Raw genomic sequence first — 27,338 nt, 5'->3', positions numbered from 1 at the left:
AGGGGCAAATTTCCTCGCGCCTCTGCTCGGCCTGTCCGGCCGGACCAGTACAGAGCTCGCAGCGGTCTGCCTGCAGGATGTCTCGTGGCGCAGTGGATAGCGTGGTGTGAATTGAATCACAAGGTTGACGGTTCGACTCCCATTGAAGTCAATAACGTGGGCAAGGTTTAGTCACCCTAACATGGTTTTAGCCACTGGGGCAAGCCAGCAGGATAATTTTACCCCTGTGGCGTGAGTTATTTTGGGTCGGTAGAAATTTACCCCTGTGGCTCGGCAAAGATACACCCTCAGTCCATGTGCGCAAATTTCACAAGAAATGGGTGGAGAAATTTCTTACGTCATGTACTGATCTATTTACCTACACATTACAAGAGAAATAACTACCGCTTGATGGTGGACCAAGCGTTGCCCGGTCCAAATGCGTAAATTTCCCCCCGGGATTTTTTACAGTGAAGAGGCTCACTCTCATTAGGCCCTAGGTAATAAGGGGGACAAGGACAGACAGCGAGGCACTGTACGGCACGGCACGACCGCTTAGACCAAATGATGGCTACCTGCCCCACATGCGCCTTGCAGTGCCTTGCATAACCTCAGCACGTGGAGACGCAGCGGAGTCGTTTCGTCCCTCGTACCCGCGGTCTCTTTGCTCTTTACTGGTGTAGATGGAAGTTTGGAGCTCCACAGACCTCAAGCAGGCCTCGATTCGAACATATGAGGGTGTTAGTGGAGAGCCCTTCCAACGAGGAATCGATTGGCGCAATCATACGTTGGATTCGAGGTGAACTCTCGGCTGGACTGGTCTTGAGGCCCCGCGTCGAGCTCCACTGCTCGGCCAGTGCCCTGCCCTGCTGGCCTGCCCCAAAGTACGTCAGCAGTGCCCCGGGGCCCAGAGGCAGACGGGCCTCTTCATTCATTAGCACAGGAACCCAGTAGGCCGTGGCAAGCACGTGACCTAACCCACGGACCCAAAAAAACGGCTTTTCTTTTAATTATTATTACGCGCTGGAGAAAGTCTCGCCTCGATTCGTCCTAAACGCCAAGTTTTTTGTCCATACTCGATTTGAATTAGAGAGTTATTCAAGTTCAACACGCGATTCCCCGCACACTCACACCCACAGCGGTTCCACATCCATTTGAATGCCAAGTCGCAGAATAATTCAACTTTTTATCGTCGTTTTCCTTTTATGCCCCATATCGCAACTACAAAGCGGAGGGACGAGCCACAAACGCGTGAAGGGCGGACGAACGTACCGCTCCATTGTTCTTCCTTCGAAAAACGAGAAAGAAATGACGCAGAACGAGAGAGAGAGAGAGAGAGAGAGAGAGAGAGAGAGAGAGAGAGAGAGAGAGAGAGAGAGAGAGAGAGAGAGAGAGAGAGAGAGATGTCATCACGCGGGGCGAGGCCGGGCAGCGAGGAAAAGGTTGGGTTACATCGAGTCCACTGCGACACAGATGAAAGATGCCACTTTCACGAATTACTCCCTTTTACATGTTTATTAATTTTGCAGCTACCGTTAATTATCCCTTTTAGGTATTTATTTTGTTAGCTTCCAATTCCATTGTTAATGATTATCGTCACGGTTCATTTTGATTTTCTTTTTCGGTTTCTAAACTGAGTGATCATCGGACAGAACAACCTATTTTCAATGGGTTTTCCATGTGACTTACGTCCTTATGCCAAACGGCCGCTGAACTGGACCCATGCACGAATATCATTATGGCAACGATTCATTTTGAATTTTCCTCGGTTGCCGAACTTGAACTGGCGCACGATCCGCTGGAAACGTCCCGTGGTTTATGAGTGATCCCTGGCCGAGCGCTCCAGAGCGCTGCAGGTCACGACCAAAGCGGTGCGCGGCCAGACAGGCTAGGCCCCAGGCAGGCAGCCAGGCAGGCACGGCGAGGCTCGGCGAGATAGTAATAACAACATACCACGCTGCACGAGGCACACGCCAAGCCTGCGAGGCAGTGTCGTGGACAGGACATCCGTGGCAAAGCCAGGCGAAGCTCTTCCGCGAAAAAAGCGATCAAAAACTGTCAAAAACTCGACCGAGAAACGCCTTTGGGAGGAAAACAGTTTCAGTTTGGGAGGGTTATCCCTCTTCCTTCACTGTCACCAAGTGGCTTCCGGACATCCGATTCGTCAGGAAGCTGCGTTTGTCACACATGCCTAACAGGCCTAACAGGCAGTCTGCTGGTTGACACTAGGGGCCGCGACCATAAGGCCCGGACAGCGAAGGATTGCCGGTCGCACAGCACAACTCTATCTAGTTCTCTAGTTATCGGCGAGAGAAGACAAGGATACCTGTTTGGGTGTGGCAAAGGTGTATGTTTACTGGCTCGCCGGCACACGGAGATACATTGCACAGTATGTTCAACCCGTTCAAACTGGGGCACGGTTCCCACATTTCCTCCTCTTGAACGCCGACCTCGTCTTGATCATTCATTCACTCAAAGCCGAGTCGTCGTCAGACGCACTCAGTCCGACGGAAACGAAACGAACCCTCCCATTACGTGTCGCAACGGCTGTCGTTTGTGATGCCACCAAAAAATTACACGCAAGAGGAAACAAAAGTGGAAAAGGCAGTACGCAGAAGACGTAAAAGATCCGAAATATTCGCAGTGGTGAGGAGTTCAGGCAAAACATGTTCTTGCAGGTGAATCCAATTTTTTCCAGGACGTCTCTTTTTCCCTGGCCGCATTTTCTTCAATCGTAAACCCAGTGTCATGCCCAGGATTACCTGCTATGCCCAATTTCCGTAAAAGAAAACATCAGAACTGTGGCTTAGCCAGAAGCCACTGAAAGGAGGTCCCTTGTCAATTTTGGTAATTCGGTTAATTTCGTTTCAATACCAGCGAGTAGCTGGCCCCGGCCCCGGCACGGTCGCGTGTGAACCAGTGTCCTTGTCAGCACACCACAGTGCAAGCAACCGCCAGTCAACAATCAAACAAACAACGACAAACCAAGTTGAAATTCGGCAAATGTTTGCTGAGGGACTTGGTGCGATTTCAACTAACTTAGGTCCGAAATAGATTTAATTGGTTCATGGTCGATCCCTGCGAAAGCAAGAGTGGATTATAGCGGTCGCTTTCCTTATTTGCAACCACTCCGAAGCTCGCGTGCCACTCCGTGCCACTTCGGCCCCCCACCCGCGCCGTCTCGTGGGGTGTATGGAAGTGTGACTCATGACAGCACGCAGCCAGCACAGCCAGCGCCGGCTTCATGCGTCACACCCCCACCCTCCGCCTCACACACAGAGTAGAAACAACCGAGCTAAAAAGAAAAGCACGGTGGCTGCGTCGGAATAGAATCCCACTAATGCCCCTTCCCCCACCATTTAAAAGTCTCCATGCAAAACATGAGTTGAGGATGGACATATGGGGAATGGTAAAAGGGGCAGCGCACACACTGCTAGAAATGCCTCGCGGAGACGAAATCACAACAGAACTGTAAGAACGGTACCATGAAGGAACCAACACTAATGCAATGTGGTCATCTCGGGGATCAAATATGGCTGATGGACAATTATATAGCACAGCTCTCCGGACATTGAAAAATTAAGCCTTGAGGATGCCGTGATGATGAAACTGCTAGGGGTTGCTTCTTGATTCGACCTCAGCAAATGAACAGTGTGCCACGTGAAGTGCTGAGGTAGTGTTGACAGGTGCGAGTGAAGGATGTGCGGAAGGGACTAGGAAAGGTCCACCCAGGAAGGTGTTGGTTAGGTCTACGGGGCGCGGTCGACTCGGGACGATAAAAAGCGGCAAGAAACGAGTAGAAACCAACGCGGGCGGCTTGACACGTAGCGCGAGAGAACCGCGGGGCTTTTCCTTTGGCGTCTAGATCAAAGTAGCGCTCGGAGGGAGAGGCGTGGTGGGTGTGGGTGTGTGCGTGCACCGTGCGTGCACCGTGCGTGCTGGCGGCGTCGTGTTCAGAAGCCCATGGAGACCTACATGCTCTCCAGGCACATTCAATATCGCGCGCCAGCCAAGTGCGTTAGCGTGCGTGCGTGTGTGTGTTTGTGTGGCTGCGGTGCATGCTTGTTAGTGTGTGTTTCTCTTTCGGCGGGACTCCGGTTTGGGCTGTCCGCCGCAGCTTGCGATTCATCACGGACGAATTGAAATGGCTGCCAAATCTTGATCGAGGAGGGATATCGGCAATCTGAGGAGCTAACCTGACAACCCAAATGCAATTTTCCGCTATTCTAATCACGATTTAAACCTCTTCTTGCCGCAAATATTATTACTATTTTAATTGGTTTCAAGTGCGGGTTGCGCAGGCGGCCCGGGCAGGACGAGGTTTTACGTGCTTTCAGTTTGCAGCGTTTGCGGGCCCCTCGAGGCGTTTTGTCGTTAGTGCCCTGTATCTAGGTCTGCGTCCGCGCCTGCGTCGGTCCGCCTGTCTGGATCAGGCTCCTAATTGAGTGGGCTGTAGCTCAGTTCGTCTCTCATGTCTCCCTCGCACTCCCGGGGCGCCCCGTCGAGGGCGCGAGAGAGACAGCCCGCTGCGAGCCCCGGCCGCTCCAGCCCGCAAATGAGAAAATTCCTCCCCTCCCTTCAGCACCTCAGTCACTGCACAAGCGGTTCGCCCCGGGAAAATGGGTACTAGTGCTACCCGTCCGGCGAAAACATGAAAATGATTCTTTTTCGAAAAATAATGACAATAAAAACCGAAGTCGATGAAGACGCCTGCCCGAGGAGAGGGAGCCCCCCTCTGAGAGTGGGACCCCGAAGACGTACCGATAGAGAAACGGAGAGGGCAGATCACAAAAGGGGACATGAAAGCCACATTGGTTCCAGACCCGGCCGGGAACACCGTGTCACACACACACACACACACACACGCACACACACACACGGTGCAGGGCCCCAAATGCATCGCACAGACCGTACAAAATGAGGCACGGCCGTTCGGCAGAGAGACGAAAAGGTCCAAGAGGCACGTCAGATTGTAAATGAGCCTTTTGGCCCGAAAAAGGGTCAATTGGACGCTGCGAATGACAAGACCGTGCAATTCAAGGAGCGCGCGCCGAGACGGCCGAGACGCCTTGGCGCTTTCTCTTATCTCCGCGAGGCCCTCCGCGTGGCTCGGCCGCCCGGGCCACAGTGGGCCAGAAGACCGGTGGAGGCGGCCAAAACTGTAGACGCGTTTTGAGCTCCAGAGTCGCTAAACAGGGCTCGAACCGAACGTGTGACCCCACCAATGGATTGCTCGTACGTAGAGCAATCCATTGGTGGGGTCACACGTTCTGTTGGAGCCCCATGTACCGACTCTGGAGCTAAAAACGCGTCTACAGTTTTGTCCGCCTGCGCCGGTCTTCTGGCCCACTGTGCGGGCTGAGCAAAGCCATAAATGAAGTAGGCACTGCCTCGCACTGCCTAGGAAGAGGAAATAGCTCTTTTAGCGGCGACAAAATGGCGGAAACCGGGGGCATTCCTCGGGGGGCGAAGGCAGCGAAGGCATAGCCGCGGCTCCGCGGCAGAGGCACCTCTTCCGGCCGTAGGGTGACAGCGACGCGTAAAACTCACACTGTGAAACACGAACGCGTCCCGAAAGTCGGGGAAGACGGGCCACTATTCTTCCACAGACAAAAATCTTCATCCCCCTCCCCCCACCAAAAAAAATAATATAATAATTTAGCAAATTCTGTTTCTCAATCAACAACTGGAGCTTCTGCCTGAATCTTATCTCGCTCGGCGACGCTAGACGAGCACAGTGATGAGGCTGGACGCCAAACCGCTCTGCCTAATCATCATTCCGGTTTATTGGCACTGCACTGCAAACAGGGCTGTCGTCCCTTCCTCATTTTTTCCCGCTGCGCGCCATGTTCTTATCTCCATTTCCTCTTTACGGTGTAGCGGGCCGATTCGTTGCGGTAGTTACGGCAGTCACCAACAGGAATGCAGCAGTGGGGCTTACAGTGGGGCTCCGCCATGCCCGGCCATGCCACGCCACGGCGTCGCGGCGCTCAGCGCGTCGCCGCGTAGCGCGTGGAGCGTCTTGAACAGTCTTGAAACCCAGCAAGCCGGCCGAGCCAAGCCAAGCCAGCCCGACAAAAACTCGAACAAACTGGCCATTTTAATCCGGCCTTCCTCTAAGGCTCCTCTGACCATGCAGGGCCCTGCAAAGGCTTGCATTGCGTCGCAGAGAGGGTGGTGCGGCGCGTATTTTTAAAATGTCACGGTCCCCCTAGCCGCCCAGCCCTCGGCCCTGCCGGCCGCCAACCCTTCGGCCACCCTTCGGGGACCCCGGCGAGGCACCGTGGGCCAGAAGACCGGTGGAGGCGGACAAAACTCTAGACGCGTTTTGAGCTCCAGAGTCGCTAAATGGGACTCGAACCGAACGTGTAACCCCACCAATGGATTCCTCGTTCGGAGGGCAATGCATTGGTGGGGTCACACGTTCGGTTCGAGTCCCATTTAGCGACTCTGGAGCTCAAAACGCGTCTGGAGTTTTGCCCTCCTCCACCGGTCTTCTGGCCCACTGTGCGAGGGGCCCTTGGCCGCCTCTGACCCTCCGCGGGGCGTTCTGTGGATCCCCAGCGGGCCCAGCGGCATCAAGGGGCCCCCGCGCGTGATATTTACAACCGGCAAAATATTCCCCTCGCAAAGAAAAGGTGGGGGGAGGCCGGGCGTCCTTATCCCCGGATCACGCGGGATCATCCAGGCCATCCAGCCTCCGCGCCGTTTTTCAAGCGCCCCGAGGGGCCCCGAGGGGCCCCGAGGGGAGTCAGCCAGCCACCGGGTGTGCGCTCGCCGCGCTTGCCGAACAAACTTCGGCGCGCGAGAAGGTGCGGAAAAGGCGGGCGGAATGAATAATTTTGCAGCTTTTTGAGGGACGACGGCACCCGAAATCCCAAACCTCGAAGCACTTTTCGAGCACTGCCGTACGACAACCACAAGACTGGCAGGCCCAGAGCTACCTCTCAACCCTCCTGGAGCCAGGCCTTCGCAAACAGCGTTACATCGGCGCCGCCTTCGGAGGGTGGGGTGGGGTGGGTGTGCCGCACCCCCGGCGGGGCATCATAAATGCCAGGCACGGTGCGGGCCGCCCAAACGAGGCCCCAAAGTTGGCGGCGCGGCGCCGGGGGAGGAGGCCGCTTCCTCCAGACGTCGCGGGTTCGACACCCCGCCCCGCCGCCGCCACCGACGTCACCGTTTCGGCGCGGCGCGCTGCTGCAGCCGCTCCAGCCGTGGCTCCAGCCACTCGTTCATCTTTTCTCCAGCGCTCCAGCGGAGCCGATCGGATTTGGCCGACCGGGCCCAGATTATGGCCGGGAGCGCCAAGCTCGCGAGGCTCGCCTGGCCGCGGCGCCAGAGCGGCCGAACCTGGAGGCACCTGGAGGCCGAACCGGCACCGCACCGAAAAGCCGCCCCTCCTGGCCATCCGCCAATGGGAGCGCGCGGCGCCACGCGGCCACGCGGCGCCTCGGCACTGCTACGCGGGTACGCCACTGGCGGCCCCGTTCACTCGCCTCTAATTAACCACTTCCTTCGCCTGCTTCGCGGCTTCGCCTCCACGATGACGGCCTGCTCGGCCTGCTGCGCGCGCCGCTGCGCCGCTCCAATGCAAAATCCGCGCACTTTTCGAGCCGCTCGGCGCCGCTGCGCCTTGGCTGCGCCGCTCCACCGCGGGCGGGACGGGTTCACTTTCAAATAAGAACCCGCTCGTCGTCCCGCGAGCGGAACCGCGACGCCGAGGTGAACAAGACCGTCACGGAGCTCCCCCTGAGGTCCCTTCTCCCTCCGCGTTACTCCTCGTTCGCCGTCAACACACCGCACAGTGAGCTAGGCGGTCAAAAATCTAGACGCGTTTTGAGCTCCAGAGTCGCTAAACAGGACTCAAATCGAGCGTGTGACCTCACCAATAGATTCCTCGTTCGGAGAGCAATGCATTGGTGGGGGTCTGTGGTTCGAGACCAGTTCAGCGAATCCGGAGCTCAAAACGCGTCTTGACTTCTCACCGCCTCCATCGGCCTTCTGGCCCACTGCGCACCGGCCTGCGCGCCACCAAGCTGACGACGGGGACGACGACGGGGAGCAAGGTAGCAGCACGACGCGCCAAAACGAGCCCAACGCCGAAACAAAGCGGCGCGCACGGACTGGAGGCGTTGGAAACGATAAAAGAATAAAAAGTGCAGCCCGTCGTCGAGTGCGCAACGAGTACGCGTCGCGCGGCAATTAAATGCCGACAGGACGTGCGCACGCAGACGGACGGACAGACAGACAGACAGGCAGACAGAGTTTCGAAAACGGCGCGGCGGGCACTATCGATTTCCGCTGGCGCCCCCCGCAGCCGGAATCGATAAAACTAGCAGGTAAATCCCGCCGCCGCCGCGGCTGCCGCGGCCCGTGCGCGACGGGCAGCACCCACCACGCACGCCCACACGGTGGCGTGACGGGCGCACGCGTGCGCGGCGGACAGGCGGGCGGCGGGCCGAGTCCAGCGAGCGCCGCGCCAGCCGCACCGGACGCGTGCTAAATACAGCGGCCAGGATGTCACGTGCCCGGCGGCCCGGCGGCCCGGCCTGGCCCGCGGCCTGCACGGGGTGCGCGCGCGGGGCGCCGAACAGCACACGCGCCGCGCCAAGGCGCTTGGTAGCGGCGGCACGCGCCGCGAGCACGCCGAGGAAGCCGGCGAAAAGAAAAGCCGAAGGTAACACGACTTGAAGCCGACTTGAACTTGAACTCGCCGGTGGGCCCCATGCGGCCCCGTGGGGCGGCGTGGCGGCGACCTGAATGCACGACGCCGGTAATCCAACACCCACGCCGTCGCACGGCCCTAGGGCCTCCAGGGCCTCCGGGGCTGCGTCCTCGCCGCGGCCCCTCCGCGTCCGAAACGCCAACGCCGCAGCGAGGCCCTTCCAGGCCCCGGCCCTCAGTGGACCGGTGGAGGCGGACAAAACTCTAGACGCGTTTTGAGCTCCAGAGTCGCTAAATGGGACTCGAACCGAACGTGTGACCCCACCAATGAATTGCTCTCCGAACGAGGAATCCATTGGTGGGGTTACACGTTCGGTTCGAGTCCCATTTAGCGACTCTGGAGCTCATAACGCGTCTAGAGTTTCGTCCGCCTCCACCGGTCCTCTGGCCCACTGTGGGCCACGCGCAACAGGGTGACGGCCCGAGCCCGGAGCCACCTCCACATATCGCGTCGCCCGGGACAGCCTGCCCAGCCAGGGCCCCTGGCGGGCGGGCAGTCCCGCAAGACGTGGGTGCGTGGCGGGACTGCACGGCCACGGCGCCGTCGCCACCTTGGACTCTCAGCACTGTGCTCAGCGCACGGCGTTGCCACGGCGTTGCCACGCCCCCACCCGCGCGTCGACGTCTCCGAGTGCATGATCCTGAGGCTGGGGGCGGGCACGCCTTGCCGCGCCTTGCCACGCCTTGCCACGCCGGCGGCCCGGAGACACGTTTCCAGCAGCCACGGCGAGGCACGAGGCACCAAACCGAGTCGGCTGGACTGGAACTGAGCCTTCCTTCCCTTCCCTTCCTTCCCTTCCAGCGAGGCGAGCGCGGCGTGGCCGTGCGCCGTGGCGTTCCAGGCACAGGAGGGGTCGACGTTCCCGGTCGCGCGTGGCTGGGCAGGCTGGGCAGGCTGGGCTCGAGACTGTCGGCCGAGCGGAGCAGCGCAGCGAGCTGCGGAGTGCGGACGGGACGGCACCGCCGTGGCACCGCGGTCGTAGCGCAAAGCCCTACGCCGAACGCCTCGCCGCCTCGACCACAGGGCCTCCTTGCGCCTCGCCAAGACTCGCACGAGGAGCCACAAGTCACCACCCAGCGAGCGAGCGGTGGCACAGCCCGGCACAGCCCGGCACAGCCCCTCACATGCACGTCCACGTCGGCACGGTGTATCGACGGTCACATCGCCACTCTACCCCGCGTGCGGGAGACTCTATCGGCCCACATGCCGTCCCCGTCCCCGTCCCCGTCCCCGCCATCCCCATAGTGCCAGAGTATCCCTGCTGCTCCAGCACGGCTCCAGCCCCTCCAGTCCACTGCACTGCAGGCAGCGAGGCAGCGGAGACCTGGAACGTGAACGTGACCGGGTCGTTCCTAATCGGCCCTCGTCCTGCGGTCAGTCTGTCGGGGCAGCCCGGCCCTCCGTCCTCGGCCCACGCCGCCATCGCAGCTCCAACTCACCCACTCCTGCCTCACGGTCAACAAGAACCCGAGCCGACAAAAAAAAACTACACTCCCATTTCTCCCCAAAAAATTGCCCGAAAAAGAGCTTACCAGGTTCGTTGTGCAGTTGTTCATAGACGGTAGTAGCCACATCCACCTCTTTGACAGAGTCCCAGAGCCCATCACATCCCAGAACAAGGAAGTCTTCACTGCCATCCAGAGTGATGGACGTTATCTCAGGTACACCCGAGACAAATGGCTTGTAACTCACATCGCCTGTGGGAAAACAAATATTTATGATGCAGTGGAGCTATTTGTACCTTAATGCAGTTTTGGAGAAAGTTTTTCAAGTACCTATAGCTCGTGAAACAGCGAGCTGCCCATTGACTCTCCACACCCCATACTTCACAACGATTCCACCTTGTTGCTCAATGCGCCTGCGCTCGTCCTAAAGTAAGGTAAAGCACAATTAGCCAAATTTACACTCATTGGTCTCCAGTATAAATTTTAAAAAATAAACATTTCATGTAGAACTTACTGCTCTCTCTGGCTTGTGAGGATTCACCAGACGAAGAATTTTATTTCGACTGATAACAATTGCTTGCGAGTCTCCCACCCAAGCAGCATATAGCTGGCGGTCAATTGGACGATGCAGAACACATAGAGCTGTGCAACCACCATTGATATTCTGCAGAGAAAAAACAAGAACAAAATTACATTGCTGACACAGAAAATGGCTGCCAAAAGTCTATGTGGTGCTGCATCAAGTCAAATTGTAAAGTTTTCGATTAAAACAAACCTCTTGGTTGCATTTTTCAGTAAACAAAGACTCAGTTTTGGCAAATGCGTCTCTGAGAGCACCGGCTGGGTCAGAAGGATAATTTGAGCTTTGAGCGATGAAGCAATGCATATGAGTTGAACAATACGTAGCAGCATCAACTCCAGAATGCCCATCAAATACACCATAGTAATTGGTTGGACGGGAAGTCTGGAAACCATAGACAGCAACATGTCACTTCCACTGGAGTTACAAGACATCACAGATTTTTGTAGTCCTGACAAACAAGGGACACTTACAGATACATTAAATATTGTATCCAAGTCTTCAACAATAGCGTGACGGTTTTCCATTCGCCGACGGGAGTTCTTAATTGCACAGGTGGAAATCAGTGGGGTTGGAACGGTTGGTGGCGCAGGCAACGTCTGTAGGGCAGGGTTGTCTTCTCCACAGTATTGCAGACATACTTCATTCACAATTTCAACCATGTTTGGAGCAAGAACAGCTTCTGCAAGAAAAAGCACCAGAATAATGAATTAAAAACTGATACAGTGCTTCCAAAACAAGAATATCAAAAGTAATGAGAAGTCGCACCCTGTGGACTCTCTTCATTTTTAAGGTTCACTCTGTTGAGGGCTGACTTGGTGAGAAAGGACAAGAGGCTCTGAGGGCATTTCCTGAAAAGGATATTACAAAGAGATAAAACAACCAACAAGTAGGTAACAAAAGCAAATGGAGGTATAACATAGCCAAGTGATTGAGTGAGTCAGATACGGAACGACTAAACTTACAGAGACAATCAAAGATGGACTCTGAGAATTTCAAAGGCCAGGGAATGACCATACAAATCATAAATTTGATATAATACTCACGTCATGCGTAAGTACCGGAGGGTCCAGTCCACGCATTCTCCAATCACCTCCTCTACTCCAGTACGGCACTTTAAGTTGGACGGCAGTAGGTCATCTTCGTAGTTCAACGTCGCCACAAACTTTTGAAAATCCTTGAAATAGTCACTGTACTCTTGCAGGTAACCAGCACCATCGCTGGCCATGGTGAGAAATCAACAGTTTACGGCTGGAGTCACGGCTCCACTGACAAACGAACTTCTAAGAACGATTAAAAATTGACGGTATATCTCTCGAGAGGTTATCAGCTACAGTTCCAGGCACAGAGGTTAAGGGTGACAAGTACACCGCGAGAGAGGCAAAATAGCGTCCCTGGGTGCCTCAGAAATCAATCAAAACAATCAACATTGAATCAAACCCCAAACAACCAAAACACAACAGCCAGCACTCAGTTTCCCAAGAGGGGGCGAGGGGGGCAGGGGACGGCGAGGGGCCGGGGCGTGGCGGGGCGTGGTTGAATGGATGGGCTCTCCACTAGAGCCAACGTCGCGCAAACAAATTCATCAGCACAATAATTCCTTTACAGGTGCCTACAAGGGCCATGCACGCACTTTTTTTGGTCTGAGCACGTGGTTCCTTCTTTCATTCACGCACAGAAATCAAATTCGTGTTTATATATCGCGAAGGACTTTGTGAATGGTAGAGTCGTATGTGGCCCAGACTGTTGGAAAAGAGTGAGGTTATGTCTTCGGCAGCAGCAGACAGAATACAAGTCCTCTGTATTACTTTGGCTTCTTTTTTGAAGTATTGAGAGAAAAGTACATTCCTTTAGTATGGGCTCTGTGAAAATGTCTTTGTAATTTTTTGCCATCATCACTGTTTCAGTTGACGTGCTATGGATCAAACGTCGACCGGGCTGAAGAACTCCAAGGTTGCTCAATCCCCAGATAATCCTAGCGAACTTCGAACGAATCTGGTAAATTATTCCCAATACTTCATTTTCAGACAGTTATAATTTTTACATAGCCTGTATTTAAGTCAAATATTCCAACAGCTTGTGCCTAGCGATTCTCTCTTATAATGTGCATTCTAATTTTCTGTCACATTGCTTGTAGATATCTTGTTAGGGAATTCATGTCCATTGGATTGGATCCAATTTATGACAAGCTGTTTGGTATCTATTTTCAGATACGTCCGTGTGAAACGTACAAAGATGAGTATGATGAATGTCTGTCTTCAAAGGGTCGCCGACAGCAAATTTTTGTTCATGGTGAAGTTTTAGATTGTGAGCAATGGTCTAAGGACTTCAAAAATTGCCAAAAATGGACATGGAAAAGTGATGAAGATGCTGCAGTAAGTACTATCAGAGCTCTTTACATACTTGTCATTTTATCGGCATTAGCAATGCGTAACTTTTGTCTTCTCTGCAGAAATCTATCATTGAAAGTGAAATGCGAAGACTTGATGACAGACTTAAGCCTCACCTTTTTAACCAGGTGTGGAAGAAGAGAGACAAGCCACCTGAAGACTGGAACAAACCACTACCTGAATTTATGGAACTTAATAAGAACTCTTACCTAAACTTGATTAATGAAAAAGGGGAAGAATCTGTTCAGCTTAGAAATCAATGTTCAATACAATAACAATCTCTTCTATTTGTAAACTTTGTTTGGTAGTGGAATGGTGCCAGTTCAAGGGACATCAGCAGATTCCTGACATCAGAAACTAAATAGTGTAAATAGTAAAATTCTTCATTCAGCATTTTTCAGTGTGCATGATTAATCCATCACTGAATTGTTATGTTCTTCTCCAATAATAATAAAATAATTTGGACATAATTACAATTAATTCAGTTGGATGATTTACTGGATTAGAGTAAGATACATTATAACAACAATTAACTTGTGGGCTGATAACGCTCTTCAGGCTTACGAGTATCAATCCGTTCAAAATAGATGACTAGTTCACATAATTTAGTGTGCGGGAACAGGTCAACAGGTATGGCCTTTACAGGCACCATCGACAATCCTCTCATACTCTTGGATGGCGGACGTCCTAAATCGACAAAGTTTTTCAGAGCTGCTTTCGGATCACAGGAAACGTAGACCAGCTTCTCAATTTGCCTTGTGCTTCGCAGTGTCACTATAGCCTTCTGATCTGAAAGGGAAGATCAGCATTTCAAAGTTAAGATTGTAGTATTAAAGACTAATCCATGTTAAATGAAATAGTGCACATACGTAGTCCTGCACGTGGTGGATCCACAACAGCTGTCAGTTCCTTTTTGGTTGCTCTTCCAATCACGCCACTTAAAATGTCTTCTGCACGTCCAGCAAAGAAAGCACAGTTGTCAACTCCGTTTGCCTGAGCATTGAACTCTGCATCCTTCACAGCCTGCTCAATTAACTCTACGCCTAACACTTGACCACAGTGCTGAAAAGACAAACAATGACCAAATAAGCAATAAGCAAACACAAATAGAATTCAAATATAAAATAAGATACCAACCTTTGACAAGCAGAGCCCTATTGTACCTGTGCCGCAACAAACATCTAGCATGGTTGTATCTTCTGACATACTGGCAACTTCCGCTATTGCTTTATAAAGCTCCTCACAAGCCGATGTGTTAACTTGGAAAAATGCTTCAGGAGAAATTCTAAACTTAAGACCCAACAAGATATCGTGGATATGGGTTTGGCCCCACAAGTGCTCAGAAGTTGGTTGTTTGGAGCCTTGCTCACGCAATCCCAATTTTAGGAAGTGGAGGGAAGTCACCTTACAGCTGGCACCTTGTCCTTCACTGAAGTGCTTCACAACTTTCTCTTTGAGATCCTTCAGTTCATCTTCATTTAAATTTTGAGGATGCATTCCTGCAACCAAGAGGAGCTCCCCTGTTGCATGACTAAGCCTTACAGTAATTTGACGCCAATAGCCTTTATGTGTGACATGATCAAATGGTAGATATCCAGATTCTTCAATAAAAGTCTCCATTGCCTAAAATAAAACCATAAATTAAACAGTCAAAATTTGAAATTTTAATAATAGACACTAAATCATATTATACATGTATAAATGAAGTAAAGGAGTCAAACCTTTGCAACTTCCTTCATACGATCAGGTACATGTGGCATCCCATCTAATGGTGCCACGCCAACAGAACCATCAGCATAACTTCCCAAACGAAAGCCCACAGTGACCTTCTTAGTTTCAGGATTCAGGCCAATGCTGAATTCGCATTTGTTTCTGTACCCATTAATAATAGAGGAACTTCTAATATCCAACAGAGGACATGGCAGACCATCATTTTCTGCTCTTTGCTTTTGTAACCATTCACCTAAGTCCCTGTTAGCTTTAAGAAGCTCATCACCAAACTGAAGAAGCAGCTTCCTCATATCTTCTCGTTTTAAATTTTGCTGTATTGAACAGTAATGACAATGAAAAGGGGCAAACAACAAAAAATGTTATGGAGAAACTTTCATAAGGACAAACCTGCTCAGGATAAGGAATGTTCCAATAAGGTGCTGTAGATTTTTTCAGCCGCTCTTCCTGCGTAAGATTTTCATCTTCATTGAACTTTTTTCTTTTGCCACCTTTATCATGGTCTTCCATGCGAGCTCGCTTAGCAATAAAAGGATCGGGAGCTGCTTGAGCTGGCTGGGAACATTACACAGATAAGAGAAATTAAGCCATCACTCCAACAGTAACTTGGAAAATCAAAACGTTTCAAAGATTTACCCGTGCTGAAAGAGTATTCTTTTTCCACACATATCCATTGAGCATCTCAAGAGCTTTGGTTCTTTCTTCTTCCGAACGAAAACAAGCATAAGCATAGGAACAGCCCCTTCGTGGGGGTTTAACTTTGGTGCATGACAGCTTCAAAGTATCAGTGACCAGCTTCTTCAATTCCTAAACACAATCGTATATATTACTGGTCTTTCCCTAAATTCTAAAATCAGACGTTGACACTCAAAACACAGCTTCACTTACTCCGAATCCGTAAAACCTAGGAAGACCTCTAATCTCCACTTTATATTTTTCTGACGTAAATGATCTGTCTAAATAAGCAAAAGGATCTGATTTAAGTTGCTCGTCAGGTAAGGTGTCGGTGGAAGCACTGTCATTCTCGGTTGAATCTGCTTCCACTTTGGTAGGCGAAGAACATTCCGAAGAGCTGTTGCACAGTAGCTCAGCGTTGTCTCCATTTCCTTTGTCTGCGCTCTCCACCGTTACAGAAGTGGAAGTAGGGACATTTGTAGCCTCTTCCTTCGCAGGCAACGACTCAGTATCCATTTTCCTTGATCAAAATAGTAATCTGCAAAAATTTCAATGGTGTCAAACTCTTTTAACTTGATGCATAGAACAGTGATGCATAGAAACTTAAGAAGCGCGTGATTTTGACAGGTGGAAGTGACACATTCTACCAAAAATGAAACGAAACCAGACAATAACACAAAAACTTACTGGAATATTCGAAATTAACCTGTACTTCTCACATGCGTTTCTGCCACAAACGCAAACCTGACCACAATAGTTTACAGATCAGGCCGGTAAAGTTCCTATTGGCGCAAAGTAAACGAAAATGGCGGCCTTCCCCCACCACTCACTTCCGGACAACCCTTCCGCCCACTCGGCCATTTTGTCGTACATCCGTAGGTTTGAAGGCATAACGCGTCTAGGGTACCATGTAAACAAGTTTAAAGAGTTGCCCCGCTGACCCGCTTTCAGAGCGTCAAATGCTTTCGGTTTTCGTCGATGTGTGAACGCAAAGCTCAGCGACTGACCAAACTGACTGAGTAGACACGCGAAGTAAGTGTGTGACTGGTTTTTGCTTTTCTCTGTTACTTGTTGACGTCCCGGCATACGCATCTGTTCTCAATATCTTTTTACTTCCTCGCTTTATTTTGCATGGTTATTATACTGTCAGTCCACTTGCAAAGTAGCCATCTCGATTTGATTCCTAATTTTGATAATTATTTGGCTGATCTTGAATCAAAGATTGCCCTTTTCCAGAATCGAGTGGGCGTAGGTGTAGCTGGGTGGGGTTAATTTAAGTTTTGTTGATTGCTGGGGTTTTCTTGTTTTTCTGGATAGCTTCTGCAATGGGGTGCTGCGGGTGTGCAGAAGACGAAAATGAACAGGAGCCACCAACAAAGGGAACCAATCAACAACGTAGTTGTACCGATGTGATATGGCTGGCTCTGTTCATCGTGTTTTGGCTTTTCATGGTAAGACTTTTGATGACTGCTTTCAACTATCTTGTTGCCTTTCAACAATATAATTGACTGAAATGTTCCTACTCCTTCTGACAGATACTCATTGCTGCTTTTGCACTAGTGTATGGCAACCCTACACGTTTACGGAATGGCTACGATAGTTACGGAAATACTTGTGGAATCAAGAACAATGAGAAGATTGGAGATATTGCTCTCTCTGGTCTAGACACAAGTGAAAAACCGTATGTATGACTTTCTCTTTTTAAGTCAATTTTTGGTTTCTGTTTTGATTATATTTTTCTCTCTTTTCAGGTATTTGTTCTATCTTGACGTGAAGAACTTGCGCCATTCATTGCAGATTTGTGTAAAGCAATGTCCAGACCGAAACATAAATACACTTCAAGATTTGAAGTCATTCATGAACAGAACAGGTTCATCTTTATGCACGTAAGTTTCTCTTTTGCTCTAAAGATTTCTGTTACTATGTTTCTGAATGATTATGATTTCTTCTACCCTCCTATGTTCAGCTATGACTTTGACATTTTCAAATTGGATGATGAAAAACTGAGGATTGCCGAGTCAACAGATTCATTCACTTCCTCTCTTGGGCCTTGTCCTCCACTTCCAGTTTATTACAGGTAGGTGTTCAAGCTTGAACTTGTTATTGTCACTTTATGTTTTTTGATGTCTCTTTAATTTCCTTTCCTTTTTTTGCAGTGGTTCTGTGCTGCACCGCTGTGTGCCCAAACCAGTGAAGGAACTTGCTGCCCAGGTCGTTGGTGGAATTTATAGCTTCTTGAATTCTTGGGACACTATCGAACAAGTTTTGTCTGACCTCTTTGATACATGGGAAGTTATCCTTGCCCTTTGTGGGCTTGCTCTAGGTAAGTCCTGTAAACATAACTCTAATTTTTCTCTAAAAACTCCAATTTTTCTCTGAAAAATTACTTCTCTTAACTGGACTTTAAAATATTTTGCAGTGTTGGCACTTTTCCTTGTGGCAATTCTTCACTTTGTAGCCTCAATGGTTTCATATATAATTATGATTGCTGTCAGCATAGCTTGCGTTGGTAAGTTTCCTTTGACAAGTGGGCATAAATCATATCATCTTACATTGTATCAGCTTGATGTTGATTTTTACCTGGTAATTGATAATTGTTTTTTTGTAGTTGCAACTGGAATTTTGTGGTATGCATATGCAAGTGTTAAGTGGAGTCTTGATTCTACTGATCCAATGGAGCACCTGGAAAAGTCTATTCACAATGAGAGAGCCATTCTAGTGTATGCTATTCTAGCTACAATTTTTACAGTAAGTAGTAGTCTTGCTGTGAATTAAATATAATTTTTACTTTTGAATATTTAAGACAGTATTATTTTACAGGTTATAATATTGCTAGTCGTTTGGGCTTTGCGTAAACGTATTGGTTTCTTAGCACAACTGTTCAGAGAATCAAGTGAATGTCTTATTGATATGCCATATCTATTTGTGCAACCATTTGTGACTTTCCTCGCCCTGCTCGCCTTTTTTGCCTTTTGGATTTCAATCATAGTTTGCCTGGCAACAGCAAGTAAGGAAACCCTCTCACTATTTCTATTACTAATGAAATTGAACTTCCCTGTGAAACTCTTAAAGTACAGAATTATGATGGGCCCAATTTTAATCATCTTTCTCTTTTCTAAGCTTATCCTGGATCGAGGTCTCTGGCCCCCCTCTTTGAGCCCCCTGAAGCTGAAGCAGCAGGTGTTACAAATTCTCCATACCCTGGGAATACAGTATCGACTCGTATTGGAAACGTTTCTGTGCGACAACTCCGAGGTAACAAGATTGCTATCAAACTTCCAATCAACCCTATGTTGTTGATACTGATTCATTTTTTCCCCTCCCTTTGAACAGCCCATAAGTTTGTAGAATTCATAGATGCCACTTGGGTCCGTTACATGTGGTGGGTGTACCTAATTGGTTTAATTTGGACTTCTGAATTCATCTTGGCCTGCCAACAAATGGTTATTGCCGGTGCTGTTGCCATTTGGTACTTTGATGGGTTAGTATCCTATTTGAAGTGGCTATCTTATAATTTAATCATCTGTGTAATTTATTGTGTTCATTTAACTTTGTTTCTGTCATATCCAGTGGAAGAAAAAGTGTTGGATCTCCAGTTTTGACATCCATTACGAATTTGGTGAGCTATCACTTAGGGTCCATGGCACTTGGTTCTTTGCTTATTACTATCCTGAAGGTGCCTCGCCTGATTCTTACTTACATCTACGCAAAGTGAGTAGTGCAGTGTCCAATTGGTACAATCTAGGTACTTCAATTTCTGTGTAATTCACCTATTCTTGTCCCCTTCAGGTTGAAAAACAATGAAGAATCTGAATGTGCCAAGTGTGGACTAAAATGCTGCATTTGCTGTTTTTATTGCTTGGAGAAATGTGTTCGTTTTATGAATCACAATGCCTACACAGTTATTGCCATGCAAGGTATCAACTTTTGTTCTGCAGCCAGAAGGGTAAGAATGTACTTCTTTATTCAATTAAAATATGGTTTTCGAATTAATCGTGTTTTCTAAAGATTTTTTGAACCACTACAGGCATTTGGAGTCCTTGTTAGCAATGCTCTACAGTTGGCTACTATAAATAGTGTTGGCGACTTCATCCTGTTCCTTGGAAAATGCTTTGTGACTGCTGTAACTGCTTCTATTGGATTGCTGCTTCTCAAGCGTGATCCAGATCTCAAATTCTATGCCGTTCCAGTTCTAGTCATTGCCATATTTTCATACTTCATTGCTCATTGTGTCCTCTCATTATATGAGGTAAATTAAGTTTTTATTTGATTTTATTACATTTAACAGATTAATGTCGTTTTGTTACTTACTGCTGTGTTACTAAAATTTTTGTTTTGCTTCTTTCTTAGGTTGTAATTGACACACTATTTTTGTGTATGTGTGAAGACCACAGCATGAACGGTGATGCTGGAAATTGGAAGAAGAGCACTGTTGTTGAGCTACAGCAGCAAGCCATTGCTCAAAGGGGTGATGGAAACGGGGGTCAGGATGAAGTTGATGAACACACTCAAAACACAGTTGATGAAGATATTCATCAGCCAGCCGAGCTTACCCCAATAAATGAACAATAGTATTGTAGTTCAGCTGTAATATGGGTTGTGAAACAGTATTTGTTGTGTTGGTTGAGTGATGAGACTTTCATATACCTAGATATTGATAGACTTTTAATAACAAGCACAAATTTTACAAGATGTGGTTTGACTGCTTATTTTTATATCCACATCCTTGTATGCTTGAACTAAATTAATGTACTTGTAAATTCGTCAATTTTTAGAGCAAATACTTAATGTTTTGCATTTTTTGACACCCCCAAGAGCCTTTTGCCCATCTTTGCCTTTTTTTGCTATGTAAACATTTATTAGGATTTGTTCAATATTTATGACAAATTACTCTATAAGGTCAACCAGCCACTCAATCAACGGTCAAGTATTGGTGAGACTAAAGACCAAAGCATAGATTATTGATACATTGTCTCTTTCTTCATTAAATTTGATGTTTCCTTCATGTTTATAAAAAAACCTTCGTAAGACTAAAAGAACTTAACTTAGTGCTCTTTAACTTAGTTTTAGCCTATTAAGCTTGGTTAGTAGCAAGAATGAGAGTGTGCTTTGAGATGTCCTGATAGATTATTTAGCTTTGTGCTGTTTTCATATTGACTGCCATATTTTCTACTACAAATTGGATATTCAATTGCTGATGTTAAAAAAGTTTGTGTCTTCATCATATTTTCTGTCTTACCACACTGCACTATCTTTCTTGGCACGTACTGTTTGTGCACTTGTACTTTATAAAGCTTTTATCAATAGTTTGTGTGTCCTTTGATGATGACTAGTGTTTGCTTTGCTTTTAGGTTCATCATTTTTTATCTATGTTTTTTAATCTTGAAGGAAGGCTATTCTGTTTCTCTTTTATGCCCTAGGCAAATAATTTCTTCCTAAGTATTTTTCTTAAGCCTTAAGAGGTTTTGATTTGTCTTTTATGACCGTCCTGCCATAAGCTCAGCACTTTACAGCTGTTCAATGTCAATTAGATATTTTACTCAAATAATTTATTTTTTATTCACGCCGTTTTGGCGCATACATTACTTAACTTTTAAAAGTGACTTGTTTGTATGTTTCTTAGTCTCTGCATCAGAATTTTTTAACTATGTCAGATTTAATGAGAGGAATATGGTAGTAAGAAAGCTCTGTTTCGATGTAAAATACCCTATTGTTAAGATTAAAATTCCAGAAGATGCCACTTTACTTAATTATATGTTCTTCACGAACTTGTAAACTTTTAATGACGAGCCTGCACTACTATAACCTAAATTATAAATGAGTTAAAACCTGTTGTTTTTCTTTTCTTTTTTAATGAAAAACTTAAGTGTTTTCGCTTCTCAAAAAAAAAAAAAAAAAAAAAGATTACAGAATAAGGGTTAACGAACAATTCATCAAACTGTACAGATAAAGACAGAGAATGCAGATGAGTTTGAATGTGAAGTACTGTAAGAGCCCCTGAAGTGAAGTGGTTACTGTCATGCGATCTTGCCTGCAAACAGATTTTCCTGCTGTGTCCTGTGTGAAACTATCTGTTTGAAACTAATAAAAACGTCCTCCACCTTCTGTAATTACAGTGCCCTTCTTTATCTTACCTCCTCCCTTAATCACCAGCAAGGAAATAGGGGAGGACGAGTGTGCTTTTCATAGGCGCAAGGGAATCCAGCGATATAATTTTGAGACGATCGTTAAGATTGTTTTTCCTGTGACGTGGAACAGGAATCCGCGATCATTACTCGTTCAGCCATCAATAGCAATGGTTATAGAGGGCCGGGTTTGGTACCGAGAAAACCACTCCTCTCAGTAGGGACGCCCCGTCACGTGCTGGTGAATCACCGACATGACCGGGCGGGCCCGAAAGCCAGACGATCACTTGTGGTCCAGGCATTAATCGCAATCGCGTGACGGGCGAGCGGATTGCCTATGCTCGACTCGGCGGGCGGACTGGGGTCTGGACTGGAGTCAGAGGGGCAGAGCAAACATTCAAAACGCGGAGTGCGAAGAAGCATGCACAGCAATCACTCGCAAAAGGAACCTCCCACAGGACCGATAGAAAATTTTGGCAGCACGCGACTAACACAGTAGGCAACTTACCCCGTCTAGCGAAAAGCAGGCCATTAGCGGCCCATTTTTCAGCCGCAAAGGCGGATTCCCACAAAACGCCCAAAATGTTTTTTCTCGCCAATAGCCAATGACGTCAAAAACCTTTTCCGAGGACCACTCCAAAAGATAAACGACAGATTACGAATCACAGCAAGCATGTGAAGTGTACTTGACCAATGCACGGTGGCGAGGCGAGAAGGCCGAGTATAAAAGGGGAAGGCCGCTCAAACTGGGCAGCATTCAGCTCATCAGCTTTTGATTGGTGAGTAGCGACGCCCTGCAGAGGGACGCCCATACCGACGGATCTGGTGCACGTGCTGAGCGGTGTTGAGCCAGCCCGGTTGCCAGACGCGTCCTAGGCCTAACGCAGTGTTGCCCTCTCCGTTTCAGCACCATGAAGTTCCTCATCGTCCTCGCTGCCTTCGTGGCGGTGGCCACTTGCTGGTCCATCCCCTCCGAGGATGAGCTCGCCAACCACTGGCAGAAGTTCAAGGCCGAGCACGGCAAGAACTACGCCAACGAGCTTGAGGAGACTCACCGCATGAAGATCTTCAAGGAGAACGCCATCAAGGTCGCCAAGCACAACGCTCGCTTCGACGCCGGTGAGGTCACCTTCACCGTCGCCATCAACAAGTACGCTGACCTGCACACCCACGAGGTTGCTGAGAGGCTCAACGGCTACCGTTCCCCCGTGAACAAGCCCGTCCGCGCCGTGCACAACGTGTCCGAGCCCGTGGCCTTCCCCTGGCCCTGGAAGAAGAGCGTCGACTGGAGGAAGAAGGGATACGTCACCGACGTCAAGGACCAGGGCCAGTGCGGCTCCTGCTGGGCCTTCTCCACCGTAAGTAACACAATTTGAACGGTTTGAACGGCGGTTCGCCCCGGACCAATAAGTCTCTCTAACGCCATCCCTCCTTTGCTCTCCAGACCGGCTCCCTCGAGGGTGCTCTCTTCAAGAAGAACAAGAAGCTCGTCTCCCTCTCCGAGCAGAACCTGGTCGACTGCTCCTCCGAGAACTCCGGCTGCAACGGTGGTCTGATGGACTACGCCTTCGCTTACATCAAGAGCAACGGCGGTATCGACACCGAGGACTCCTACCCCTACACCGGTTTGGACGGTTCCTGCAGCTACTCCAAGGACAACAGCGCCGGCACTCTGTCCAGCTTCGTCGACATCAAGCAGTTCTCTGAGAGCGACCTCCAGGACGCCGTCAAGAAGGTCGGCCCCGTGTCCGTCGCCATCGACGCCAGCAACTGGTCCTTCCAGATGTACAGCAGCGGCGTCTACTACGAGCCCTCCTGCTCCAGCACCTCCCTCGACCACGGTGTCCTCGCCGTCGGTTACGGCAGCGACGGCCGCAACAAGGACTACTGGATCGTCAAGAACTCCTGGGGCACCTCCTGGGGTGAGAAGGGTTACATCAGGATGGCCCGCAACAAGAAGAACAACTGCGGTATCGCCTCCGAGGCTAGCTACCCCAAGGCCTAAGTTCCAGGCTCACTGTTCTGCAAGTGCAACTTGATTGAAAAAAAAAATAAGACCAAATAAAATCTAGGTTTTTTAACAACAACAAGAAATAGTCGATTGTTCAATTGTCTTCTTGCGATCCTACCCACCCAACCCACAGTTCTTGGAATCTAGATAACCGCCTAGTTGTCGGTGTACTTCACTTGGCAGCTGTCATGCTTGTCTTTCACGAGTGCACGAGTGGTCATTGGAGGCGACAGGGGAGGAAACCAACACTAGACAAAGCAAATTGTGTGCGACAAGATGTTTTTATTGACTGATCACACAGGGCGCGGGCACGGCTTCAGCGGCTTCAGCTTGACGGCTTACAGGAAGGCGCGCACGTCGTCGTCCTCGCGGAGGATCTCCTCGTCCATGAGCCTGTGGCTGGGGACGTGCTTGCCGCCGGCCTGGGCGTAGACGGCGTCGAAGTCGTTGACGTTCTTCTTGAAGACGACGGAGTCGGCGCTGGAGTCCTTGTGGAAGATGACGACGTCCTTGAAGTACATGTTGGGCATGTAGAAGCGGCCGAAGTTGTCGATCTGGCGGTCGAAGGGGAAGCCGAGGGGGCGGTTGTCGACGACGGTCATGAGTCCGTTGCAGGAGTAGATGTCCTTGACGGCGGCCTGGTATTTCTCGGAGTGGTAGTAGTCGGCGTGGTCGTGCTCGTCGGCGCCGTGGGGGGTGACCATGACGAAGAGGGAGTAGGGGATGCCGGCCTTGTGGCCCATGGGCAGGACGAGGCGGTCGGGGAATCCGCACTGCTGGTCGACGGTGCTGAGGACGGTGTTGCCGCTCTCGGCGCTCTTGAGCAGGGACTTGAAGGAGACGTTGTCGCCGACGGTGGAGGTGAACTCGCGGGAGTTGCGCTCGATCAGGTTGTCGCCGTTCTTCACTGCAAGGCACACAGGCATCCGTCAGTCGTGTCGATCGAATTTCAGTCGGGGCTAACAACAACACGCAATAATAACGAAAACCAGTGTACTTACGTTCAACGGGGAAACGGTCCAGCTCGACGAAGTAGTTGCGGAGCCTGTCGAGGTCGGCGGTGTCGTGTCCGTAGTAGACGTCGGAGGCCTGCTCGCCGTAGAAGTTGGAGTGGGTGAGCTCGGTGCTGGGGCCGAGGAAGACGCGGACGACGGCGCTGGTCTTCTTGTCGCTGGCGACCTTGATCTTGTAGCTGAAGGGCTGGTGGTTGAGACGCATGGTCTTGGCGACGTAGTTGAGCTTGTCCAGCTCGTCGATGGTGGCGACGTCGACGGCGTTGGTCACGTCAATGTCGAAAAGGTCGAAGTAGGTGACGAGCTTGTCGACGGCGACGTCCTTGACGGCCACGCCGGAGAAGATGAGGTCGTCGGGCTTGTAGGAGGGCAGGTTGTTCTGGTACTGCTGGAAGAGACCGAGCACGTACTTCTGGAGGATGTAGAAGGCGGGGTCGCGGAGGGCGGTCTCGTAGTGGCCGATGACGCCGGGGGCGACGCCGTGCTCCTGGCTGGGGTCCATGATGAGGGCGAGCAGGTTGCGGATCATGGTCTGGTAGGAGCCGTAGTAGCGGGAGTTGACGGAGTCCTGGTTGCCCTCGATGATGTTGCCGAGGATGTTGATGCCCTTGACGTACTGGGTGATGGGGATCTTGTTGCCGTCCTTGCCGAGCACGAAGCCGGAGTCGATGGCGTCCTTGATCCTCTGCTCGATGGCCTTGATGTCCTGGACGGAGTAAGACTGGATGCTGGAGACGTCCTGCTGGTCGGCGCGGACGGGGAAGTGGGCGCCGTTGGGGTAGAGCAGGTCGGGGTTGTAGCCGGTCTTGATGCTCTCCTCCCAGTCGAAGTCCTCGAGCTCGGGCAGGTAGTTGGCCATGCGCTGCAGGTTGTAGCGGGCGAGGATCTGCTGGTAGTAGTAGTAGAAGGACTCGCCGCGGATCTGGCAGGTGGTGATGCCGTACTTCTCGCAGTTGAGCCAGAAGGGCATGTACAGGTGAGCGTAGGCGTGGTAGGCGTTGACGCCGACGTCCTCGGTGAAGTAGCCCAGGAGCTGCTCGGGGTTGCTGATCTCGTAGCCGGCGGTCCAGTTGGTCATCTTGACGTAGTTGATCTGGCCCTGCATCTTGGCGCTGACGAAGTCCATGATGTCACCGGAGTGGAGGTACAGCTGGGGGGCGACCTCGTACAGGGGAGGGAGCACCAGACCGGCGCAGTCGTCGCGGTGCACGACGGCCACGGAGAAGGCGTAGGCGAACTGGCTCTCGTTGACGTTGTCGCGGGCCCAGGCGGCGGTCTTGATGAAGGTGTCAAAGTCCTTGGCGAAGTACAGCATGTCGAACAGAGCGACCACCTCCTTCAGGTGGGAGTCGTTGTACACGTGGAAGATCTCGCCGCGGGGAAGAGTACCCTGCTTCCACATGGACACGAAGTTCTTGACGGCCCACTGGTTGGCGTAGCGGTCGATCATCTGTTCGGGGTTCCAGCTCTTGCCAAGGGCCAGCAGCTCGGGGTACATGTTCTTCTGGCCGACGTTCCTCAGCAGCTGCAGCACCAGCTTCTGCCTCTGCGCGACATCCTGCCCGCCTGCAAGCACAGCGACATTAACTCTGTGGCTCTGGCCAGCCGCTACCGCCGCCGTGAGGGCTCGCACCCATCCTTTGTCGCGTACTTACTGATGTGGGCGTTGTCGGTGGCGCCGGTGCGCACGTTGGGGATGTGCAGGGCGGCGGCCACCGCCAGGGTGGCGAGGAGGGCGACGGTTACCTTGTACATGGCGGACGGTGGACCGGGACTGGTGCCTTCTCGGTCACAACTCCGAGCTTTTATACCGCTCGCGCTTCGTACCGACAACCCCGAATGCCGCCGTGCCGCCGTGCCCGCGTGATAACCAGCGCGGTATCGAGGGCGGGGGGCACCAAATTTGTCTGCCGTTGCTGTGAGGCGCGTATCCAGAAACGTGCTGGGGGAGACGCCACCGTGGCGACCGCCGCACATATTTCGACCTTTGCATCTTGCACTGCTTACCTGTCGGAGCGTTTCAGAGGCATACCTATTTAAATCGGAGTGCGGAAAGGGGGGGGGGGCAGACGGGGAAGTCCCACGCAAAAAGGGACACTCACGCCCTCATACGTGTGGCATTCGTACATAACAGCGTATCTACTGTGGGATTCCCTATGAAGATAGGCTGTTCTGGCAGATGATCACATGGCAACCGTATTTGCAGTGTAGCTCATTTCGTCTGAGTTGTTACCCCCTTACCCTTTTGATTCCCTAAATGATTTTGCCGTTTGATTTTACTTCTGTTTTCGTATCCTGCGAATTTGTTTTTCTAAGTTTACTGTTTAGGCCGCATATTCCATTCTTCCGCTGGTCGTGCCTCTTGTTGTTGTTTAGACTAGTTCTTGTGTTCTTGTGTCGCCGTGCGGAATTTCGGGCGCCTTGCGCCTTATCGCGCCCTGACCCAGACCCTACGGGGCCAGTACTTTTTTCCAATCGAAACATTCGCAGACGACAGAGGCGCCGCCAGACGCCCTGATATCAATGAAACACATACAAAGTATTGATAATACACTGTCTGAAAATTAATACCGCTTCAAATGATGCCCGATGAAGTGAAAGCTGTAGAGTGCGTTTAGAGTAATTTCTCAAGCACTCCCTCTCCACTTAATAGTTTATTTACACACA

General features: G+C 50.4%; 6 protein-coding genes and 1 long non-coding RNA gene across 10 annotated transcripts in view; 3 read left to right on the top strand and 4 right to left on the bottom strand.

Annotated features, from left to right (window-relative positions):
• The window catches only part of LOC117645335 (microtubule-associated protein futsch-like), a 51,851-nt gene extending 39,634 nt beyond the window's left edge, over positions 1-12,217 (bottom strand). The window contains exons 1-7 of the mRNA XM_034385440.1: positions 11,776-12,217; positions 11,498-11,580; positions 11,203-11,411; positions 10,925-11,113; positions 10,664-10,813; positions 10,480-10,573; positions 10,237-10,401 (exon numbers count right to left, since the gene is read on the bottom strand). Of these exons, the coding sequence (XP_034241331.1) occupies positions 10,237-10,401; positions 10,480-10,573; positions 10,664-10,813; positions 10,925-11,113; positions 11,203-11,411; positions 11,498-11,580; positions 11,776-11,957 (1,072 nt within the window). The 5' untranslated portion in view covers positions 11,958-12,217. The remainder of the gene's footprint in view (positions 1-10,236; positions 10,402-10,479; positions 10,574-10,663; positions 10,814-10,924; positions 11,114-11,202; positions 11,412-11,497; positions 11,581-11,775) is intronic.
• Positions 12,218-12,318: 101 nt separating this feature from the next.
• On the top strand, positions 12,319-13,595 carry LOC117645348 (UPF0545 protein C22orf39 homolog). 3 transcript variants are annotated; one of them, XM_034385461.1, is made up of 4 exons: positions 12,319-12,337; positions 12,637-12,727; positions 12,940-13,104; positions 13,182-13,595. In XM_034385461.1, exons 2-4 carry the CDS (start codon positions 12,647-12,649, stop codon positions 13,392-13,394), a joined length of 459 nt encoding a protein of 152 aa, XP_034241352.1. In that variant the 5' UTR covers positions 12,319-12,337; positions 12,637-12,646; the 3' UTR covers positions 13,395-13,595. The 3 variants fall into 3 exon arrangements, with proteins under 3 accessions (XP_034241352.1, XP_034241351.1, XP_034241350.1); XM_034385460.1 differs by lacking the exon at positions 12,319-12,337 and adding an exon at positions 12,396-12,530; XM_034385459.1 differs by lacking the exon at positions 12,319-12,337 and adding an exon at positions 12,397-12,555.
• LOC117645341 (tRNA (uracil-5-)-methyltransferase homolog A-like) lies at positions 13,590-16,348 on the bottom strand. Its single transcript, XM_034385449.1, has 8 exons — positions 16,210-16,348; positions 15,736-16,060; positions 15,484-15,654; positions 15,238-15,402; positions 14,841-15,161; positions 14,257-14,742; positions 13,989-14,181; positions 13,590-13,908 (listed from the first exon to the last, which is right to left on the bottom strand). Exons 2-8 carry the CDS (start codon positions 16,036-16,038, stop codon positions 13,649-13,651), a joined length of 1,899 nt encoding a protein of 632 aa, XP_034241340.1. The 5' UTR covers positions 16,039-16,060; positions 16,210-16,348; the 3' UTR covers positions 13,590-13,648.
• A 52-nt stretch (positions 16,349-16,400) lies between these two features.
• On the top strand, positions 16,401-21,427 carry LOC117645338 (CTL-like protein 1). 2 transcript variants are annotated; one of them, XM_034385443.1, is made up of 15 exons: positions 16,401-16,554; positions 16,840-16,973; positions 17,058-17,203; positions 17,274-17,408; positions 17,489-17,599; positions 17,679-17,845; positions 17,942-18,031; positions 18,131-18,270; positions 18,343-18,529; positions 18,643-18,777; positions 18,856-19,003; positions 19,093-19,233; positions 19,312-19,468; positions 19,550-19,771; positions 19,873-21,427. In XM_034385443.1, the coding sequence occupies exons 2-15, from the start codon at positions 16,848-16,850 to the stop codon at positions 20,092-20,094; spliced, it is 2,127 nt and encodes a 708-aa protein (XP_034241334.1). In that variant the 5' UTR covers positions 16,401-16,554; positions 16,840-16,847; the 3' UTR covers positions 20,095-21,427. The 2 variants fall into 2 exon arrangements, with proteins under 2 accessions (XP_034241334.1, XP_034241335.1); XM_034385444.1 differs by lacking the exon at positions 16,401-16,554 and adding an exon at positions 16,570-16,656.
• On the bottom strand, positions 21,392-22,284 carry LOC117645350. Its single transcript, XR_004587724.1, has 2 exons — positions 22,156-22,284; positions 21,392-22,017 (listed from the first exon to the last, which is right to left on the bottom strand). It is a non-coding gene; the product is annotated as an uncharacterized LOC117645350 (long non-coding RNA).
• LOC117645345 (cathepsin L1-like) lies at positions 22,266-23,741 on the top strand. Its single transcript, XM_034385453.1, has 3 exons — positions 22,266-22,426; positions 22,555-23,005; positions 23,092-23,741. The coding sequence occupies exons 1-3, from the start codon at positions 22,341-22,343 to the stop codon at positions 23,650-23,652; spliced, it is 1,098 nt and encodes a 365-aa protein (XP_034241344.1). The 5' UTR covers positions 22,266-22,340; the 3' UTR covers positions 23,653-23,741.
• A 182-nt stretch (positions 23,742-23,923) lies between these two features.
• Positions 23,924-26,486, bottom strand: LOC117645337 (allergen Cr-PI-like). The gene is made up of 3 exons (XM_034385442.1): positions 26,327-26,486; positions 24,660-26,237; positions 23,924-24,565 (listed from the first exon to the last, which is right to left on the bottom strand). The coding sequence occupies exons 1-3, from the start codon at positions 26,424-26,426 to the stop codon at positions 23,997-23,999; spliced, it is 2,247 nt and encodes a 748-aa protein (XP_034241333.1). The 5' UTR covers positions 26,427-26,486; the 3' UTR covers positions 23,924-23,996.
• Between the last annotated feature and the right edge of the window lie 852 nt (positions 26,487-27,338).

This window comes from Thrips palmi, unplaced genomic scaffold (assembly GCF_012932325.1).
Source record: "Thrips palmi isolate BJ-2018 unplaced genomic scaffold, TpBJ-2018v1 HiC_scaffold_18, whole genome shotgun sequence".
In the NCBI taxonomy this organism is placed as follows: Eukaryota; Metazoa; Arthropoda; class Insecta; order Thysanoptera; family Thripidae; genus Thrips; species Thrips palmi.
Note: the sequence above shows the minus strand (reverse complement) of the source record. Positions and strands in the feature narration are given on the sequence as shown.

Coding starts and splice junctions, on each gene's coding strand:
- LOC117645337 (XM_034385442.1), bottom strand. CDS start 26,426: ATGTACAAGGTAACCGTCGCCCTCCTCGCCACCCTGGCGGTGGCCGCC. Junction 26,238..26,326: donor CACCGACAACGCCCACATCA/GTAAGTACGCGA, acceptor CTGTGCTTGCAG/GCGGGCAGGATGTCGCGCAG. Junction 24,566..24,659: donor GGACCGTTTCCCCGTTGAAC/GTAAGTACACTG, acceptor TGTGCCTTGCAG/TGAAGAACGGCGACAACCTG.
- LOC117645341 (XM_034385449.1), bottom strand. CDS start 16,038: ATGGATACTGAGTCGTTGCCTGCGAAGGAAGAGGCTACAAATGTCCCT. Junction 14,182..14,256: donor TAGGGCTCTGCTTGTCAAAG/GTTGGTATCTTA, acceptor TTGTCTTTTCAG/CACTGTGGTCAAGTGTTAGG. Junction 13,909..13,988: donor TCCACCACGTGCAGGACTAC/GTATGTGCACTA, acceptor CTTCCCTTTCAG/ATCAGAAGGCTATAGTGACA.
- LOC117645345 (XM_034385453.1), top strand. CDS start 22,341: ATGCACGGTGGCGAGGCGAGAAGGCCGAGTATAAAAGGGGAAGGCCGC. Junction 22,427..22,554: donor AGCTCATCAGCTTTTGATTG/GTGAGTAGCGAC, acceptor TCTCCGTTTCAG/CACCATGAAGTTCCTCATCG. Junction 23,006..23,091: donor CCTGCTGGGCCTTCTCCACC/GTAAGTAACACA, acceptor TTTGCTCTCCAG/ACCGGCTCCCTCGAGGGTGC.
- LOC117645348 (XM_034385461.1), top strand. CDS start 12,647: ATGGATCAAACGTCGACCGGGCTGAAGAACTCCAAGGTTGCTCAATCC. Junction 12,728..12,939: donor GCGAACTTCGAACGAATCTG/GTAAATTATTCC, acceptor ATCTATTTTCAG/ATACGTCCGTGTGAAACGTA. Junction 13,105..13,181: donor AAAGTGATGAAGATGCTGCA/GTAAGTACTATC, acceptor TCTTCTCTGCAG/AAATCTATCATTGAAAGTGA.
- LOC117645338 (XM_034385443.1), top strand. CDS start 16,848: ATGGGGTGCTGCGGGTGTGCAGAAGACGAAAATGAACAGGAGCCACCA. Junction 16,974..17,057: donor TCGTGTTTTGGCTTTTCATG/GTAAGACTTTTG, acceptor TCCTTCTGACAG/ATACTCATTGCTGCTTTTGC. Junction 17,409..17,488: donor ACAGGTTCATCTTTATGCAC/GTAAGTTTCTCT, acceptor TCCTATGTTCAG/CTATGACTTTGACATTTTCA.